The sequence below is a fragment of the Carlito syrichta genome, unplaced genomic scaffold (genome assembly GCF_000164805.1).
Source record: "Carlito syrichta isolate Samal-C Ts95f unplaced genomic scaffold, Tarsius_syrichta-2.0.1 Scaffold303265, whole genome shotgun sequence".
NCBI lineage: Eukaryota > Metazoa > Chordata > Mammalia > Primates > Tarsiidae > Carlito > Carlito syrichta.
The window spans coordinates 82,991-104,496 of NW_007247361.1; the positions used below are offsets into that span (position 1 = coordinate 82,991).

Consider the following 21,506-nt stretch of genomic DNA (forward strand, 5'->3'; position numbering starts at 1 on the left):
CTGCTGAGCTCTGGTGATCCTTCTGCCTCAGCCTTCCAAGTAGCCGGGAATTACAGGCATGTGCTACCACGCCCGGCTGATTTTTTTGATTTATTGTAGAGATGAGGTCTCGCTGCCCAGGTGGGTCTCAAACCTGTGGGCTCAGGCAATCCACTCACCTCAGCCTCCCGAAGGCGCGGGATTACAGGCTGAGCCACTGAGCCCAGCTAACAATGTTTTTCAAGGCAGCTGTACAATAATATATTCCTACCAGCAATGAATGAAATTCCAATTTTTCAATAGCTGTCTTTTTTATCTGTGGAAGTGGTTGGTATCTCATTGTGGTTTCAGTTTGCATTTACCTGATGACTGATGATTTCCAGTATCTTTTTGTGTGCTAATTGACCATTTATATATCTTCTTTGGAGATATGACAATTTATCCATTCTAAAAAATTGAGTTGTTTGTCTTTTAAAATTGAGTTACTTGTCTTTATACTGTTGAGTCATAACAATTCTTTTTATATTCTAGATAGTTGACCCGTATCGGATATATGATTTGCAAATCTTTTCACTTTCTTCATAGTGTCCTTCGATGCACAAAAATTTTTAATTTTGATAAAGTTCAATTTTATTTTAATGAAGTCCAATTCAACATCTCTGTATCAAAAACCCTGGGCCATTTTGTCTTTTGTCTCTTGTGCTTTTGGTATCATATCTAAGACACCATGGCTAAACTCAATCCAGAAGATTTATACTTATATTTTCTTCTAAGAGTTTTATAGTTTTAACCCTTGCATTTAGGTCTATGATTCATTTTGAGTGTATTTCAGGGTATAGTGAAAGGAAGGGGACCAACTTCATTCTTTAGCCTGTGGATTTCCAGCTGTCCCTGAATCATTTGTTAAAACGCCTACTTTTCCTCCATTTGATTGTCTTGGCACCCATGTTGAAAATCAGTTGCCCATAGTTGTAAAACTTTATTTAGGAACTAGTCACTTTTTAATCAATGCTGGATGGCAAAAATTGAGGTGATATCTTACATTGTTCTGGGCTTTCCTGTCTCAGCATTTTCCATCTCATAATTGAGCATTAGTGATGATTTACTTAATGTCTACATTTCCCACCAGTGGACATGGTCTTTGCCAGCAGGTAAGATGGCGTCTTGCTTATTGCTGGCTACACAGAGCCTAGCTTCACGCTTGACACATGGATGTGCTCAAGCAGGCTTTGTTAACTGACTTATTGCTTCTAGTGTGGACCTACTGGCTGTGGTCTAGATTAGCTTTTGTCTTCATAAAATGACTCTGATGACTTCTGGGATCATGATAGCTGTGGGGGCTCCAGAACAATTTTCTTTCTAAATATCAAGAGATAACATATACAGTGGGTATCGGCTCTGGGTGCATGCATCTCCAGATATTTCTGGAAAAGGACTGAGGGATAACCCTGCTACATCAGGCAGGCCTCTTCTGAGGTCATCAGTTGTCTTAAGTGGCCGTTTGTGAGGAGATAGGAGCATTTAGAGCAATGTTTCCATCACAAAATTCATTTCATTTACCTCTTCAGGAAATGCCTTACCTGAGCCGACAGATAAAGACTCCTTAGTGCCACACCACTGCTCCCACTAGCTCACTGAAGCCAGCATTTTTTTTTTTTTTTTTTTTTGAGTTGGAGTCTCACTCTGTCACCCAGACTGGAGTGCAGTGGCTGCTCCCGGCCACCGCAGCCTCGACCTGCTGGGCTCCGGCGAATCTTCCGCCTCAGCCTTCCAAGTAGCTGGAACTACAGGCGCGCGCTACCATGCCCGGCTAATTTTTTTTAAATTTTATTGTAGAGATGAGGTATATTTTTTTTCATTTAATTAAATGATCTGTGGTATTGCTGCATTGTAAACCCTTCAGAGTATGCCTTGACAATAGTTTTTAAAGGAAGAAAAAGCTTTTATTTGAAAGTAGATTAGATATGTAGCTGAGAGAAATTTGGGCTGTACTAGGTTTTTATACATTAACTGTACATGTCCCAATCTAATATCTTATTTTTATAACCAAATTTGGTGACACTACCAAAAAAGAATAAAGCAATGCTTTGAAAACTGATTAAATAGATGTTGCTCTGAAAACTCAAATAATTGGTATGAGCCAGACTCGGTGGCTCAGCCTGTAATCCTGCCTTGGGAGGCAGAGGTGAGTGGATTGCCTGAGCCGGTGGGTTTGGGACCCGCCCGGGCAACTTGGCAAGACCTCATCTCTACAATAAATCAAAAAATCAGCCAGGCGTGGTAGCGCGCCCCTGTAGTTCCAGCTACTCGGAAGGCTGAGGTGGAAGGATCGCCGGAGCCCAGCAGGTCGAGGCTGCGGTGGCCGGGAGCGGCCACTGCACTCCAGTCTGGGCGACAGAGTGAGACTCCGACTCAAAAATAAAAAAACGTTTCAACCTATGTAGTCTTCTGACCTATAAGCAACCTATTAAGAACAGACAAAATTGCCGGGCTCGGTGGCTCAGCCTGTAATCCCACGCCTTTGGGAGGTTGAGGTGAGTGAATTGCCTGAGCCCGAGGGTTCGAGACCCACCTGGGCAGCGAGACCTCATCTCTACAATAAATCAAAAAATCAGCCGGGCGTGGTAGCGCATGCCTGTAATTCCGGCTACTCGGAAGGCTGAGGCGGAAGGATCGCTGGAGCCCAGCAAGCGAGGCTGCGGTGGCCGGGAGCGGCCACTGCATTTCAGTCTGGGTGACAGAGTGAGACTCCAACTCAAAAAAAAAAAAGAATAGACAAAATTAATTAAACTGTGAGCTCTGACTTCAGAAAGGCAAAACCACTCAAGCTAAGAGATAATTTTGCTGCTTTTCCTTGCATTTAAATGTCTGCAAAGAAGAGTGTCTTAAAATTTGAAGACCTTTTATTTTATTTTACTTTTTATTTTTTTGAGTTAGAGTCTCACTCTGTCGCTCAGACTGGAGTGCAGTGGCACGCTCCTGGCCACCGCAGCCTCAACCTGCTGGGTTCTGGCGATCCTTCTGCCTCAGCCTTCCAAGTAGCTGGAACTATAGGTGCATGCTACCACGTCTGGCTAATTTTTTTGATTTATTGTAGAGATGAGGTCTCACCAAGTTGCCCAGGTGGGTCTCAAACCCGCGGGCTTAGGCAATCCACTCTCCTCAGCCTCCCAAATTGCTGAGATTACAGGCTGAGCCACCGAGCCTGGCTGAAGACCTTTTAAATACCTCCAAATGTTCAAGACTCAGTTGATTTGAATCCTCATAAACAGACATTCTTGACAATTGACACTTTCCTTGAGCTTTGTTGAATCTACTACGCTGTGCCAGGTTATTAAATACTTTGCACTACTCTCACGGTCATTGGTTTATATGTTTTTAGTTAATCAGTCATTAGTAATGAAGAGGCTGCTGCCTCCTTAAGGGTGATGACTGAGGCATTTATGTTTTCTGTATCCTGATGCATAAAAACAACATCATCTGGAGCCTACAGCAAGCACTCTCAAATAATATTGGACAGATGAGACCAATATAAATAGCATTTGAATCACCAGAACCTAGTTCTCTAGGTGAAACTTTCCATTTTGCAAACAAAGGAAACAAACAGAGGTTTGAAATAATTTGCTTTGGGGATCTTGAAAAGTTGGAAATTGGAAAATAAAATCTAGCTTTCCAAGGCTGGACAGCTTGCCTTTAATTTTTTGCTGTACGATATTTCTTTTCCAAAGTAGGCATATATGAAATACCAGCACTGGGCTTTGAATTATTCAAATTCCACTTTGTACATCCTCCCTTGTGCCTACTTGGCCCACTGTGGGTGCTCAGGAAATGCTTGTTAAGTAGCTCACCACTCTTAATAAGAAACCAGGGAATAAGAGTGTTTAGCATTTACGTTTAATTAAAGTTCTAAACTTTCAGTATTGCTTCTTTACATCCATTCTCAGTCTTTCCCACTTCAACTTGTGACTTGGAGTTATTTTTGAAAATGTCATTCAAAAGGGTAAATACGTGACAATAAAAGGATGAATTTACTGAGGGAGTGAGTTTGAGTTCTGATCTCTCCCGATCTCCTTGTTCGAAAAACTCACTGGTTACAAGTTCAGCCACCTGAAAAATAGAAACATTTTAATTTATGGTTATGTGTAGCTTGTCATGACGCCTGGAAGTTATTTCTTATATCTTTGGTGATTATCTTAAACACAGACAAACTTGTAAAAAGCTTATAAGGGCCCAGGCACAGTGACTCATGCCCACAAACCCAGCACTTTGGGAGGCGGAGGCAGGAGGATTGCCTGAGCCCAGGGGTTCAAGATCAGCCTGGGCAACTTGATGAGATCTTCCTTGTCTCTACAATTAAAAAAAAAAAAGTAGGCGGGCATGGTGGCTCGCGCCTATAGTTCGAGCTACTTGGAAGGCTGAGGCAGAAGGATCGCCCGAGCCCAGCAGGTCGAGGCTGTGGTGGCTGTGAGCATGCCACAGCACTCTAGCCTGGGTGACAGAGTGAGTCTCCGACTCAAAAAAATAAATAAAAATAAATAAGTAAATAAATAAAATTTTAAAAGCTTATAAGGAAGTACATTAACCTTTTGTGTTTAAAGATGTTACTGAATGTAATCGATTAAACTGATTTCTTTTTAATTAGGATAATTTATGCAATGTATTTTTAGACACATGCCAACAGATGATCTTCCACAGAACAGCTTCTATATTCCATTATACAGAAAAATGAAGCAAATAATTTAATAATAGCTTCTGTGATTATTATATATTCTTATATTATCTAATGACAATTTAGCCAACTTTTGATTATTGCTATGTAGATTCCTTATTTTGTTGCATACTTTGATCTTAGCCTGGCTTCATTTTCCACCACAAAAACTCCTTAACTCCCATCCCACCAATGTTTGTGTGTACTCTGGAAGGGATAACCCCAGGACACATCCTCTGCTTCCTACTGTAGCAATCAATCAAGAGGCAGGACTTATGCTAGATTCATGTTTTATACCAAACTTTTACAGTATGTCAAGATACAGTTTGAAGACTGTGATTTAGTCTTTAGGCTGTCTGAATGGACTGTATGTACTAAAAATATGCATTTATGATAGGCTCTAGTTGGTACAAGCACAATGGATGGTTGTTCTACCCTAAACCATAAAGACTTGCATTTTTCTTCTTTTAATCCATTAGTGTGGGTGATCAGCAGCTACTGAACATAACCAGTTAAAGAGAATTTTTTCTTCCCCAAGCCTGCACTTTTTAGGATAGTTTGTGGGAAGCAAACCAATAAAACAGATTAAGTGTTGAACAGCTATTTTCAACAATGCTGTGGTGTATACCTAGGACATTTCTGAGATGAACTAGCTGGATTTACAAAATACTGCAAGAGTAGAAAAAAATCTCAGATAACTACATGACAAGAAGACCTGGACCCCTAAACTAATTTTTCTCTGTTCCAGGCTCTATAAAGATCAGGTTCTTAATTCTGTCAAAGGTGAGATGGGTTTAATTGTGATCAAATGCATAGAATCAAGAAAACTTACCTAAGTCTATCTCTCAAGAAATTTTGTCAACCATGATCACAGATAAAACTTAAATACAACATTAAACTCACAAACACACACAATACACACACACATCTGTGGGTAGCAGGTATGCAGTCATGTATAAAGAAATCACCTTCAGATTTCTAATATTTCTAATAAAAAAACATGGATCTCTTTCTTTTCTTTTTTTCTTTTTTTTGAGTTGGAGTCTCACTCTGTAGCCCATACTGGAGTGCAGTGGCCGCTCCTGGTCACCGCAGCCTTGACCAGCTGGGCTCCAGCGATCCTTCCGCCTCAGCCTTCCAAGTAGCTGGAATTACAGGTGCGTGCTACCACACCCGGCTAATTTTTGATTTATTGTAGAGATGAGGTCTCGTCAAGTTGCCCAGGAGTGTCTCGAATCCGCAGGAAGAGGCAGTCCACTCACCTCAACCTCCCAAAGGCGCGGGATTACAGGCTGAGCCACCGAGCCCGGCTATGGATCTCTTTCAATAATTCATCTCCATAAAAGTAGTCTCAACTGACTCAAAAATCCATCTGTCCCCAATCTCTGGTTCCAATCCCTTCATTTGTACGTGTGCCCATTTTCTAGGACTCGATTCGCTTCTCCCCAGTCTCTGCTGCTACCTTTCTCATTCCAGTGCACCAGGCTTCTCTCTTCCTTCTCTGACTTTCCTTCAAAGAGAAAATAGTCCCCTAAGGGTATGGCCTCATTTATTTAGTTCCCAGAACTCTCCCTCAGATTGCTTTGAGCTGGATCTTTTGCATTAAAGAATGTAAATGTGCACATCAGGGACCCCAAGGTAGGAGTCCTGCATAGGTCCGTAGCCCCTGGAAAGCAAAGAAATTAAAACAAAATCTTGTCTTTGCTCTTTCCAAAGTGGTCCTGGGTATTTCCCCTGTGCTTCTTTCACAGTTTAACTTGTACCACTGTTTTGTTTGTACTTAAAAACCTAATCAGGAACATTAAGTGGCTCCTGATTGAATTTTTTATTAAAGAAGGAAATTGAGATGCTAATCAGGCCTTGGGGGAATCACTGGGGAAACCCACACGCTAGAAGTCATGTTTGTGAGGAAGGAAAGAAAAGTCAAAAAGACCCCAATAGAAAACATTTGGATAAGGAATTTAAAAAAATAAAGGAAGTTAGAAATATATTTTTCAAAGAAGAGTCTATTGTTTTGTCCAAATGTTTTCTAAATTCAATGAGTATATTTTTAAACATATCTTAACTTATTCAATTTGGAGATAAACATGAATGAGATCTCCAGCTTAGAACTGTGAAAGTTTTCTGATGGAAACCTTTGGAAAAACATGGCTTTGTGTTTTATTTCCCTGAACTCTTCCATTTCTGCATGTATCAGCAGAACTTCACATCCCAAACATAAAATAATATTTACACTAGTGATGGAGAAGACCACCTACAAGTGACTATTGGGCCTCCCAAGTTGGTCTAAAATATAAATGCAGAAACATTTTTCCTTCCAAGTACTTTGCCCTTTCACTTTCCTGTTCCAGTGGGCTGCTGCTCCTTTCGTTCTTTTTTTTTTTTTGAGTTGGAGTCTCATTCTGTCACCCAGGCTGGAGTACAGTGGCATGCTCACAGCCACCGCAGCCGCGACCTGCTGGACCTAGGTGATCCTTCCCCCTCGGTCTTCCAAGCAACTGGAACTACAGGCATGTGCTACCATGCCCAGTTTATTTTCTGATTTGTTGTAGAGACGAGTTCTCACCAAGTTGCCCAGGCTGGTCTTGAACCTCTGGGCTTAGGCAGTCCTCTCGCCTCGGCCTCCCAGAGTGCTGGGGTTACAGGCTGAGTCACCAAGCCCGGCCTCCTTTAGCTCTTGACATGCACTTCATGAACTGGGGTTTCTAAAGATCCTGGCACATCATACCTCACCCCACTGCCTCTCTGGTCTTATCTCTTTTTCTCCCACTTCTCCAACTATCTCGCACTCTCACCCCTCTTTCCCCTTCTGACCCTGTCATAAATGACCACAAACTTGGCAGCTAAACAACAGGAATGTATTTTCTCCTAGTTTGGGGGGCCAGGAGTTCTGCATCAGTCCACTGGCCTTCTGCTATGATTTCTAGCAAGGTGTCAGTAGGAATGTGCTCCCTTTGGGGGATCTTGGAGAGAAACCGTTCCTTGCCTCTTCCAGTTTCTAGTGGCTGCTAGCATTCCTTTGCTGTGGCCTCTGCTCTCTCTTCTTTTCTCTCTCTCTCTCTTTTTTGAGACAGAGTCTTACTCTGTTGCCCAGGCCTGAGTGCAGTGGCAAACTCACGGCCACCGCAGCCTCCATCTACTGGGTTCAGGTGATCCTTCTGCCTCAGTCTTCCAAGTATCTGGAACTACAGGTGCACATCACCACACCCAGCTAATTTTTTGATTTATTGTAGAGAAGAGGTCTCACCAAGTTGCCCAAGCTGGTCTCGAACCCCTGGACTCGGGCAATCCTCTCACTTTGGTCTCCGAAAGTGCTGGGATCACAGGCTTGAGTGCTGGGATCACACTGGGCCTGCTCTTTCTTATAAGAACACTTGTGATTGGATTTAGGGCACACCTGGGCAATCCAGATGGTCTCTAGTTGAAATTCCTAATTTCTTCACATCTGCACAGATACCCTCTCCTTCTAAGGTAATGTTTACAGTTTCCAGGGATTAGGACCTGCTATCTTTGCATGGCGGTTGTTCAGCCAACTGTAATAACTATACCTACCTCAAAGGGAGGAGGATGAAGGATTAAATTAGGATATATATGAAATGTATCTTATTTTCCCTAAAATGCCAAGTCGCTGTTTTGGATGCCACACTCCACATAGTAGGTGTCTCATACAACATAAAGAGCTATTAACCTCTAACCTCTAAACATCACAAGAAACCAGGGGTCGGATCTTAAGTTGAATAGTTACTTGATTGAATAGTACTCTTGCTATAGAACTAATGTTTTACGGCAGAGGAATGAGATAGGTGGTAAGGACATGATTTTTTTTTCCTATTCATTAAATAGAATCCTGCATACTTTGGCTACAGAGCTCTGTGATCTCTAAACAGTATTTGAGAAAAAAAAGAATTTCTTTTTTTCCTTCATTTTATTTTTCAAATGTAGAAAATAGGACCTGGTGCTAAGACATGGTTACCTAGTCAAAAGCGCTATCTTTGAAAATCTTGCCTTAAGAAATGGTCAATGTTTTAACTGGATTTAGCACATTAAAAAAAAATCTTACAGAGTTAGAAATATTATTGCTCAGAGGAAGCGTGATAAAGAAAAGGCTGTGCAATAAACTATGTCGCGCTGAAGCCTCCTGCTATTTTTTACACCATGTTAATACTCATGCAAATTGACTAGGGTTTCAGTGCCTGGTAGATGGGGCTCTGGGAATATTGTCTCCCCCTTACCCCCCACCCCCACCAGTTCCTCCTCCGCTGAGCTCTGCCATTAATCACCACTTGCCTGTCTGGAGATCTCCCACGGTTTGGTCACGGCTCCAAGGTCACAGGCTGTCATTAACATTGATCTGAAAAACAGAACCAAACAAAACAGCCTGAATAATCTTTTGTTGCATTCCTAAACAAACTCGTCCTAGATACATAAATAAATAAAATGGAAACGAGACCAGCTCACATCTTCTTTCCTCAACAAGGGGCAGCACTGTTTATAGTCCCTGCGTAAGCTTCTCCATCATGTGGCCACACCGCTTAGGAAGACAAAGCTCTCACACATCCTCTGGTGGCCCTTTTGTTTTGTCTGCAGCAAATCAAGGAAAGCAAAGCACTGCTTTCTTTACACCTGAACGGAGCAAGCTCTGCTTAAAATAATTTATAAGGGACAATGCTGTTGCTTTTTAAAGCATAAGCAGAAGAACCAGTATATAACACTAGAGACATGGCTGATGAAACCATTTACCAACTTATCACTGATTGATGGGAATGGAAGAAAACTTATACCAAAGAGGCGAGGCCCACACCACAGAAGGACACCTTCATTTTCAACTGCTCTGAAGAGCTGAGATTTACGGTTCAGAGCCATACTGTTCACTCCAGTTTACATCTGGCCCCAAGCATGGTTTATAAGCATGATGAAGAAGAAACATGCTCAGTCCAATTTTCATTAATTTGAGCACATAAGAAAGCCTAAGGAGGAACAGAATCAGATTTTTGAGGGGCAGATTTGGCTAGAATTCACCCTGAACTGTGGAAACATAAGGAACAATTCAGATAACTCTGGTGCTTAAAATTTGATGTGGTGGGAGGGAGAAAAATAAGGCACACTCTTTGTCCCAAATCTGCTTTCTTTGTGCTGAACCCAGCAGTACGTGATGAAAAACAACGCAGGATATGGGTCGGGGAAGCACATCTTGGCTAACGGCTTTTGGAAGAAAGGGGCGTGTTGTTAAAGGTCAGAGGGCTGTCCTAATGCCGGGGGTAACATTTCATGCCCTGGAGGATGAAATGTCTTAGAAACATGTCTGCCACCCAGATGGCAGCATGCCTAGACGGCAGGGGGTTTGTGTAACTTCCCCCAGGAAACCCCTCCAAGGAACAAGGCAGAGTCTCAGATAACAATAGGTCATTCATGGCACAACCAGGCAGCACCAGCACCAGCAGCTCTGTGGACTCAAGCAGCATTGATGAAGTATCTAATTCCAAACATCCCTGTATTAAGTGCTACGCTAAGAGAGATGTATCAATCTACTCCTCACTGTGACCTTCTGGAACAAGCATTTCTATACTGTTCACCATGTGTTTGCCTCTGTGCTAAGCACCATAGTGACTACTAACTACTAACTAAGTGAATCCTCATCACCACCCCGGAGGTGGGGGCTATTAATCTTATTTTACAGACAAGAAAACCGCAGGGAGAGACTGAGTAACTTGTCCAAGGTGAGTAAAGGATTCAGTATTCTGGGCTTATCGCAAAACTACCAGACCCCCTCTTGCTACACCCGTGTGCCTCTCATTTTTGGTTCTGTCAGTACCCAAGAGAGACAAGAATGTGGGTAGATGCATTGAACTTTTAGTTCTGCCCAACTGAAAATCTGAAACTTACTTCTCACATTCATATCACCATTAATCAGTCAATCAACAAGTTTTTTGAGTATCTGCTAGGTGCTCAGATGATCATTCTAAGAGCTACCATTTATTGGGCAGTCACTACAGAATGACTGGCACAGTCTCTATATGAGGTAGAGATGCTATTATTATCTCCATTTTACAAATCGAAAAATTAAAGTTCACAGAGTTTAGGTAATTTGCCAAAGGGCTATACAGCTAGGAAATGTCAAAGCTAGGACTGGAATCCACAAAGTTTGACAAGAGAATTTTTGCTTCAAGGAATGCTTATAGTGGAGGAGAAAATCTCCCCAGAGAAGGAAGAGGGAAAGAATGAGAGGTAGGATGGGTGGAGGGACTGAAATATTGATCTAATTAACACTGAGAAGTCAATCAAGGCTGGGGACTCAGGAGGGACCTGGCTTGACTTCTAGAAAGAAAACTTTAGGTTGTGGTCATGAAAATGGGTTCAAGAAGGAAAGAGAGGAAAAAAGGAGACCTGTTGGAAGCATAAATGGATAAGAACCTATAACAAGAAAGGGAGAATAGAAAGGCAAGGACAAGGATGGAAGTTACAAAGAAAGAACTGATGGAGACAAATGAGCAGTTTTATCTTATTTTTTACATAAAGCCTAAGAAGTGAAAGGTCTTTTTGAGAGTAAGAGAGCAGGGAGTTTGTAGCAACTGCTTTAGTCTGAAGTTCCCATAATTCTAGTTCCATTTACAGTTGTGTCAATCTGTTTATTGCAATTGAATGAATGGTCATGCCCTTTCATTTCTATCTTAAGTGGGTAGAAAAAGAACAGTGATGTCTCCAGCCTATTTAATAGTTGAAGCAGATTGCCTTTAACGTACTTCTCTTCTATCTGCCAAAATTATTTTTAAAATGATCCTGTGATAATCATTGTCTTCTTGATTTGTTCTGTAGCTTTATTTAGAGTTGGAGTCTCGCTCTGTCGCCCAGACTGGAGTACAGTGGCATGCTCCTGGCCACCCCAGGCTTGACCTGCTGGGCTCCGGCAATTCACCTCAGCCTTCCAAGTAGCTGGAACTACAGACATGCACTACCACGCCTGGCCAATTTTTGATTTATTGTAGAGACGAGGGCTTGCCAAGCTGCCCAGGCGGGTCTCGAACCCACGGACTCAGACAATCCACTTGCCTTGGTCTCCCAAAGTGCTGGGATTACAAGCTGAACCACTGAGCCCGGCCTGTTCTGTAGTTTTAAATGATTCGCAATTTAAAAGAAATAAATTGTAATTTAAAAGATATATTCAAATTCAGTCAACGATTTCATGTATGGACTGAAATTTACACTTGCCAAATAAAAAATACGACACTTTGCAGTCTGCACTGTTTCACTGTTTTAAATTTCAAACACAAATAAAACCCACAAATGGTCACATAAAATGACAGAATGGAAATAGCTCGAGTTATGTTTCTTCATCTTTACCATAACTGTGCTATCACTGTTTGTTCTGAATACAGTCTTTCAAAGCAAGAATATGAAGTTCTGCAAGGTTGGAGACACACACTACACCTGGAGAGAGTTCAAAAGGTTCCGAACAGTTCGGAACTTACTCTTGAAAGTGTGTAGTTGAGTCCCCCTATGTCAGGGACTGACTTATAACTGGGCATTCCTGGAATGAATTTGTATTACAATACTTATACAAAGAAAGAATAAATGACAAATGTGTTGAGTTGAAGCCTGCATATCAGTTATTTTGATTCTTAACAGTAACCTTGGTAATTTATACCAATATATACCAACAAAAGACGTCTCTTGGGAGGAGTATCTCATCACTGACTTTGGAATTACTGGTACATGGTGATAATTAACAGCAGGCTGACTTTTCTTGGCTTTATTGTTATTTATTTATTTATTTTTGAGTTGGAGTCTCACTCTGTCGCCCAGACTGGAGTGCAGTGGCCGCTCCCGGCCACCGCAGCCTCGGCCTGCTGGGCTCCGGCGATCCTTCCGCCTCAGCCTTCCGAGTAGCCGGAATTACAGGCATACGCTACCATGCCCGGCTGATTTTTGATTTATTGTAGAGATGAGGTCTCGCTGCCCAGGCGGGTCTTGAACCCGCAGGCTCAGGCAATCCACTCACCTCAGCCTCCCAAAGGCGCAGGATTACAGGCTGAGCCACCGAGCCCGGCTTTTATTGTTATTTTTAAATTCTCTACCAGTAGTGCTCCCTCAGAGCCCCACCCTTGGTGCACCGTGGTCAGAGTCTATCATGAAATGGGGGAGGGAAGGCAGATGGGGAGGGGAGAGCATCTGGGGTGCCTCTATTTTGCATACTGTTCTTCCAAATAAGATATTTCTTCCGTATGGGTTCCTTGACAAAAAACATCCAGATGGAGATATTGAATGAAGACTGGCGTTTGAGGTATGGAACTGAGAAGAGAGGCTAAGCCCGAGAAAGGGCCTGGGGGTTGTTTAAGAAGAGATGGAGCCAGGCTCGGTGGCTCAGCCTGTAATCCCGCGCCTTTGGGAGGCCGAGGTGAGTGGATTGCCTGAGCCCGCGGGTTCGAGACCCGCCTGGGCAACTTGGCGAGACCTCATCTCTACAATAAATCAAAAAATCAGCCGGGCGTGGTAGCGCGCACCTGTAGTTCCAGCTTGGAAGGCTGAGGCAGAAGGATTACCAGAGCCCAGCAGGTCGAGGCTGCAGTGGCCGGGAGCGTGCCACTGCACTCCAGTCTGGGCGACAGAGTGAGACTCCAATGCAAAAAAAAAAAAGAAGAGATGGTAGATGGTAGTTGAAGCCATGAGCACATCCAGGAACAAGAGAAGTGCATCAAAGACAGGTCCTCGGGGGACAGTTATGTTTAGGGGGTGGTGGGGAGGAAGAAGACCTAGAGAAGGACAAAGAAGGGAAGGAAGAGTCAGGAGGAGAGGAGGAAACCCAGAATCGTATGGCTTTGCAGAATTCATGGCTGGAGAGGGTTTTAGAAATTAAAGGCCAACTCATTAGGGGTTGTACAGAGGTCAAAGAAGCTGAAGAGAACAAAAGTCATAGGACTTGATACTTGGGAGGTGAGTGATAACTTTCAAAAGAGGCTGAAATCACATTTTACAGACTTAATTCCTCAGTAGAGGAATGACCAAATACTCTGTGGTATATCCATATTTTGGAATGCTGTGCAATGATAAAAAGATGATGAGGAATGAACATGGGAAGAATTCCAAGGCATAGAGTTCACTGGTATGTAAATATATAATTTATGTGAAAACAAATAATGAAAATACACACTTAGCAGTATTTTCCCCAAAGGTACACAAATATGTAAATGTTTTAGAAATGATCTGAAAAGACACAACAAATTGATAACAAGGTATAGCTGTGCAACTATATGAGAATTGGGGGTAGAGCTCAAAGGAGATGTGGGGGTTCATCTGCAATATTTTAATTTGTTACAGAAAAATACATTCATATAATTACTCATGGGATTAAAAATTATACAAAAAGAAAGCAATTGCCTTGCAATGAGTTAGAAAGTGGGTGAGTGGAGTGAAGGGAAGAAGAAAACTACGATGGGGCTAGAGAAAAGGCAGCTTTTAGGGATGAGTTTTGATTGGGGAGATGGAAGCATATTTTTAGGTCTAGAAAAGTCACAATGAAAGAAACATTTTGAAAATGGAAGCCAGCCAGGTGTGGTGGCTCACATCTATAATCCCAGCACTTTGGGAGGCAGAGGTGAGATGACTGCCTGAATTCACGAGTTCGAGACCAGCCTGAGCAACATGGCAAGACCTCGTCTCTACAATAAAAATAAAAATATTAGCCAGGCGTGGTGGCGCATGCCTGTGGTTCCAGCTACCTGGATGGCTGAGATGGAAGGATCGCCTAAGTCCAGCAGGTCGAGGCTGCGGTGGCCGTGAGCGTGCCACTGCACTCACTCAAGCCTGAGTGACAGAGTGAGGCTCCAACTCAAACAAAACAAAACAAAAAACCAAAAAACAAAAGAAAAAGAAAATGGAAGCCAAAAAAGCATGATTGATAGAAAAAGGTTGGAGGTGGGGGCTTGAGGGAGTGGATAGAATTAGGACAGAAGTGGAGGAGCTGGTCTTGAAGTGAGAAGGGGTCTATTTCTTCCTTTCTGGAAAGGACAAAGAAAAAGGTCTAGAAAGATAGCAAGTAGAAATATTAGAGCAGAGAGGACCTTATAGGAGAGGGCTTCAGGAAAGTGTGAAGTGAGGTCAGCTGCAATGGGCAGGTTGTTATGAAAATGGTGGCAGGGGTTTTATATGACTGATGTGGGAGGGTCTATGATGGAATCCAAATCGGATGACTCCAGTGGCAGCCTGGCTGTGGGGCAGACCCAGTGTGCCATAACCCTGCCCTCACAAGCTCTCCCAGCAAAAATCTGCAGTGTTAGGCAGGAGCTAGACAGCAGAAGTTCTGCAGTGGGTGAGGTGGAGACAATAGAAGGATGGGATATGAAAGTGGCATGGCGCTTACCATCTGGAGACGCTGCCAGAGTGGTTAAAAGGTGCTACGTAAACAAGTGGGTGGCTGCTGTCCTTTATAAACACTAAGAATAAGTCCCATGTAACGTCTAGAACCTCATCTCCACCACCAAAGTTGTTCCTACGGGTTTTCTAACTACAATGCCTATGTCTCTAAAGAAAAACAAATGTTAATTTTCCACTTTCTTTTGTGCGGTGTGAGTCGGGTTTCTAAGGTTTGAAAATCTCTTCTCCCAACTTGCACTCTCTACGCCTCCTCCCACCCAACCCCACTCCAGAAAAAGAACTCATGACTTGGTAAAGCTAAACTAATTTGAACTTGATTTTTCAATTTTGAAGTCACATTTATGAAGAGGGGGAATAAACACAATAAATTATAAGATGAAAAGACACATTCTCTATCTTTTCTCTAGCTATGCAACTAATTTTCGAATGTTTTGAATGTAAGCTAAGATTTGTTACTTTAAAAATCACTTATATGCTCTTATCACTGTCAGAAAAGCATGGCAAAATGTCCAAATAATGAAGAAACACGTAAACAAAAGCTTTTTCTTACCGAAATACATCACGATGATTTTTGATGTTCCAATCACATTCTCCTTTACTGACAAGTTCAAAGAATTCAGTTCTCCTCCTGCAAGAAAATCAAATGAAGAAAGAAAAAAAAAAAACTGGAATGAAATTTCTCAGTCTGTGGGGTGACATAAATACATTTATGGGAAAAATATAAGACCACCTGAACCAAGTAACTTAATATTTGAAATCATGAGGCTAAAGTGCTATCAAAATAAATCACTTTTTAAAAAATGTTGAGACTTCAAGAAAAGCCACAATCATTTCTGAATGTATTTACAACAGAAGAGATTATAGAGCCATAAAACAGAAAACAATGCGGTGCTGCATTTAGGATTATGAGCTGTGAAGCCCTTGTGACACTTACTGAAAGTCAGAGAAAGAAGGCAAGGACAAATAAAAAGCAGGAACAATTCCAGAATGTTCTTTTCTCATTCAACATAGAATTGAGCTGCATGATGATCTGAGATAAGATAAACTCCCTGGTAGTAAATTCAGATAAATATTTTTTTTCCAGGTTAGAAAAGAACTATTTCACCATTTTGGTTCTTAAACACATAGGCTATGAAGTCAGAAAGTAACTGTGTTTAAATATCGGCTCAGTAATCTACCTGCTACTTTGAAAAATTACTTAAACCCGTTGAGACTCAATATCCTAATCTAACAGGGAGGTTTTAGTTGTTAACTCACAGTTATCATGAGGATTAAATGAGATGACATATGCAAAGCACTTAGTACATTTTAAGCGCCCAACATACACACACACCATGGACATACATTTGGAGATGTATAGTTGTGGAAAAGACAAGAAAGATTATTTTAAAATTGTGAAAATAGGGCTCTTTACTTCTATTTTCAAAACCTTCTTTAATCTAGTTATATGATTTTCACGTTTCTAGTGAGAGAAGAAAAAAAGAAGACATCACCATTTTGATTTAAGAATAATTTCCCAAGTTTTCACCTTCTTGGTACTTCCTAATGAGAGAGTATTTAGATGATCCTGACACACTATTTCCCAAAGTATATCTCTCAATATGCTAGTCTTTTATTTATTTTTATTTTATTTTAAAGATGTGGGATACAATTCAGGATTAGGTATACAAGTGGTCATCGTACAGGTAAAGTTTGGGCCTCCCTTTGGTCCCCATTTTGCCTGGTTTGAGATCAGGTACCTTTATTGATGCTACGTGCCCCTCCTCCCCCTGGCAGTTACCAGCTACTGCCAATCCCTTTCTTATGTATTGTGGAAATGATCAGGTTCTGCTTGTGAGTGAGAACATGTGGTACTCAGTTCTTTGTTTCTGTGATAAATCACGGAGTATTATAGACTCTAAATCCATCCAAATTACTGTGAAGCCCATAATTTTGTTCTTCTTTATGGCTGGGTAATATTCCATTGTGTACATGTACCACATTTTAAAAATCCAGTCCAGTTTCGATGGGTAGAACGATTGGTTCCCTGTTTTTGCTATTGTAAATAGTGCTGCAATAAACTTGAATGTGCAGGTATCTTTTTTATAGAGTGATTTAAGTTCCTCCAGGTATATTCCCAGAAGGGAGATTGCTGGGTTATGTGGAAAGTCAACTTCTAGTTCTTTTAGGAGTTGCCACAGTTTTCCATAGAAGTTGAACTAGTTTGCATTTCCACCAACAGTGCAGAAGCATTCTTTTTGCTCCACATCCTCGCTAGCATCAGTTTTTTGTCTTATTAATGATGGTCATTCTTACTGGAGTTAGGTGGTGTCTCAATGTGGTAGATTTACATTTCTCTGATTAGTGAGGCTGAGCATTTTTTCATGTGCCTGTTGGCTGCTCATATGTCTTCTTTTGAGAAGTGTCTGTTCATATCTTTTGCCTACTTATTAATGCGGTTGTTTCAAAACAGCCAGGTATTGGTACAAGAACAGGCATGTAGACCAACAGAACAGGATAGAGGTTCCAGAAACAAAACCTCAATCTCTCAATCAACTCATCCTCAACAACCCTACATCAACAATCACTGGAGAGAGGAGAACCTATTCAGTAAATGGTGCTGGGAAAACTGACTGACCACATGCAGAAGAAAGAAACAGGACTTCTACCTATCACCATACACAAAAATCAATTCTAAATGGATCAAAGACCTAAACATAAAACCTCAAATGTTAAGAATCTTAGAAAATACAGGAGACACCCTTATGGAATTTGGAATAGGCAACTAATTCCTGATCAAAACCCCAAATGCCCATGCCATAAGAGATAAGATTGACAAGTGGGACCTCATCAAACTGAAAAGCTCCTGCAAAGCAAAGAAACCATTAAGAGAACAGGAAGACAGTCCACAGAATGGAAAATAATATCTGTCAACTGCATATCTGACAAAGGCCTAACATCCAGGATCTATAAGGAACTCAAACATACTGAAAGGAATATGCTAGTCTTAGGAAGTGTTCCAGCCAGGCTCGGTGGCACAGCCTGTAATCCCACGCCTTTGGGAGGCTGAGGTGGGTGGATTGCCTGAGTCCGTGGGTTCAAGACTCGCCTGGGCAACTTGGCGAGACCTCATCTCTACAATAAATCAAAAAATTAGCTGGGCATGGTAGCGCGCGCCTGTCATTCCAGCTACTTGGAAGGCTGAGGCGGAAGGATCGCTGGAGCCCAGCAGGTCGAGGCTGCAGTGGCCGGGAGTGGCCACTGCACTCCAGTCTGGGTGACAGAGTTAGACTCCAACTCAAAAAATAAAAAAATAAGTGTTCCATGTAAAAAAAATTCCCTGGCCAAGTAGGTTTGAGAAATGCTGCCTGCAATATACCTCTCTTTGGAGACACCACTCACGTTAGCCTTTTTTCTAATCCTGTTTAACCACAAAATTCCAGATAGTATCAATGCTTTAAAAAATATACTTTGGAAATAACTCCATGACATATTGTTTATGGTGGAAGTCAGAGTAGGATCTTAGAAACTTAGTGCTAAGCCATTGTAATTTGGGAGACAAATGACATGACACTAAGGATAACTGACTCCTCTGTCTGGCCTGGGGTGCCCATTACTGTATAGACTAACTGTCTGGATTTCTTGTCAATGGGTCAGAATCATATTCAACTTATTTGAAAGGGGTCAGGTCAGGAAGACAAGTGAATGGGTCTCTTCCATATTTGAGACACAAAGACAGGTTTTGGATCTTTCCTTTTCAGTTGAGACAGGTCAAGGCTATATTACACTATGGGACAATCTCCAAAACAGCCTTACAGCAATCTGGAGAGATAGCATTGCACAATTACATAGAAGGGCCCAGAAATCCTCTTCTCTTTGGGTGGGCAGGTATGTACAGATCTTTTCTTCATATAAATTTACCATCTTCTTCATTTGGCCCACTCCCTTCTTCATTAGCATGGTCATGCCCTTTTCATATCCCCACCACTGACTGCAAACAGAAATAGAAAGAGAGAAGGTGAAGTGGAAAGAGCCAAGGTTTGAACTCACACTGTTCTGGGCTTAATGTTGACTGTCACTTAGTAGCTGTGTGATCCTGAGTAATTCCACATTGCTGAGCCTCAGTTTCCAGCTTGGTGGTAAGAATTTAAGATAAGGTGTACTAAGTGTTTGACACTGGTAGATACTCAGAATCTGATAGCTTTGGTTAATGTGTAAATAATATTAGCAGTACTACTGCCAACGACAATACACAGTGGACTAATTGGACTACACGGAGATTAAAGAGTCCACCCACTTCTCCCCTTTCACTGAATAGAAATCATCATCTTTTTTTTTTTTTTTGAGTTGGAGTCTCACTCTTTGTCACCCAGGCTGGAGAGCAGTGGCATGCTCATGGCCACCACAGCCTTCCAAATAGTTGATGATTTTCAAAAGAAGAAATCATCTTCTTTTAAATTATCATGGAGCAGAAAGTTGGGTTTAACAAATATTTATTGAACATCTATGCCAAGTCATTATTGGGCTGTATAGACACAAGACATGGTACTACTTTAAATGTCTCTGAGTTCAGCCAGGGCAACCAACAAATAAATAGGTAGTTCTCACATTAAATGCAATACCAAAGGTAAAAATAATATTTGGACAAGAATGAGGTGAGAGAGGTATGCACCTTGGGCATAAAATTTAAGTGGGTACCAAAACACAGTAATCAAGAGAAATATTTTAGTGCAATATTTAAAAAATAAATGCAAAAAAAATCCATGATGAGCAAAATAACAAAATTCTAAATAAAGACAAGATCTGACCCTGTACTTTCACTACTCATCTCACTTGCCTCACCCTACTCCCAGCCCTGATGAGAGTAATATTTATTGGGTCCTTACTTTGATCCTGGCAGACCTGCTGAGTTCTGTCACTTGCTATCACCTGCCCGACTTTGAGTAGGTTACTTAACCTTGCTGGGCTTCAGTCTTAGTAGTAAAAGAATAACAGTAATGGGAGGATTAGTTGGCTGGTGGGAGGATTAAATAAAATAATTTATGTAACATTCTTGGCAGAAAGCCTGGCAAAAGTTGGTGATTAGTAAGAATTAGTTACTGTTATTAAACTTAGAAGGATTGAGAGCCTGGCCCAAGGTCTCACAGGTGGTGAGTGGCAGAGCTGCGACACACAAATTGCCCTACCTGTTGGAATAACAGCTGCCCCAAGTAGCTAGGATATGTCCAGGGTGTCCTGGGAGCATAGAGGAAGGCACTTTGCTCAGTCAAAGGATTAGGGAGAATCATAGGAGACTTTCTGAAAGAGCTTGTCCATCACCATCCTTGTCATCATATGTACCCAAATGGCCATTTCAATTCTATAAATTATTCTACTTATTCTTAGAATAACTAGAATGTAAGCTGCATGAGGACAGGGGCCTGGCCCATTTTTGTTCACTCCTGCACTGTGGTACCCTAGAACAATGCCTGACATGTAGTCGGAGCTCAGTAAATATTTGTCGAATTGGTGATTGAACGAAAACAAGTATCTGAAAAGCTACTCATTTAAAAAAATAACTCTTTAGTCACTGGTTTCCCTAGACTTGCTCAAGGGGCTTCATGGGTGCAATTTGGGGAGATTAAGATATGAAAAAAGCATAAAATCTATTCAAGGAAAGTCCTGTCAGATTCTTGCAGACGAGATTCTAACTTGAACCAAGCGGACAACATAACAAGTTATAGGAAATAAGAACACCATCCCCATCCAATGTCTGACCCACCCTCCACTGTCATTATATCTGCGGATAGTATGTTCAATATATGGAATAACATCTTTGATGCTAAGTGGAGGTATGTTACCTAGGAGGTGAACTCACTGCAGAAAATAAATTCTTTTTTAAAAATGCAAATCTATGACATGACAACCAAAGTGCACCATAAGAATAAATTCCACAATGATGGAAATTTTCACAGCTAGAATTGCTGGTGTGTAATTCTTAAATCAACTAAACTCAAACTCATTCATAGGCTTCACATTACGTTAGCAAAGCTAGAATATCCAGTATCTTTGGGGGGTGGTAGGTAGAGAAGGGATGAGAAGTATCTTTTCATAGGACATAGAAAAGTGTAGCATATTAATTTTATTTTCCCTTTGCAGACAAAAGGATGGCTACTTCTTGGTAGACTATTTATTCTGTCATCCCAAGGTTTAGCTATGACCTCAGAAGATAATAGTTTTCCTGTACCATAATTTTGTCAAGATAAACATGAAAACAGTCTAGTCATTGGTAGAACCATACACATCACACATCTGGTAATGTATTTGGTCGCATAAATAGACAGAGATGCTTTAAAGTTTAAACCAAAGAGCAGTAAACTTTTTTTGTTTCTGAAAATAATCCTTTTTGAAAGATCAGGAGATGATGAGGTTAATCATTTTCTTCTTTTTTTTTTTTTTGAGTTGGAGTCTCACTCTGTCGCCCAGACTGGAG

The 21,506-nt window shown here is 41.4% G+C and overlaps 1 protein-coding gene across 2 annotated transcripts in view; it reads right to left on the minus strand.

Annotated features, from left to right (window-relative positions):
* PDE11A (phosphodiesterase 11A) overlaps window positions 1-21,506 on the minus strand; it is a 424,947-nt gene that overhangs the window by 40,205 nt on the left and 363,236 nt on the right. For both annotated transcript variants that reach the window (XM_008058244.1, XM_008058245.1), the window contains 3 exons: window positions 15,606-15,683; window positions 8,975-9,038; window positions 4,012-4,086 (listed from right to left, as the gene is read on the minus strand). In XM_008058244.1, the coding sequence (XP_008056435.1) occupies window positions 4,012-4,086; window positions 8,975-9,038; window positions 15,606-15,683 (217 nt within the window). The remainder of the gene's footprint in view (window positions 1-4,011; window positions 4,087-8,974; window positions 9,039-15,605; window positions 15,684-21,506) is intronic.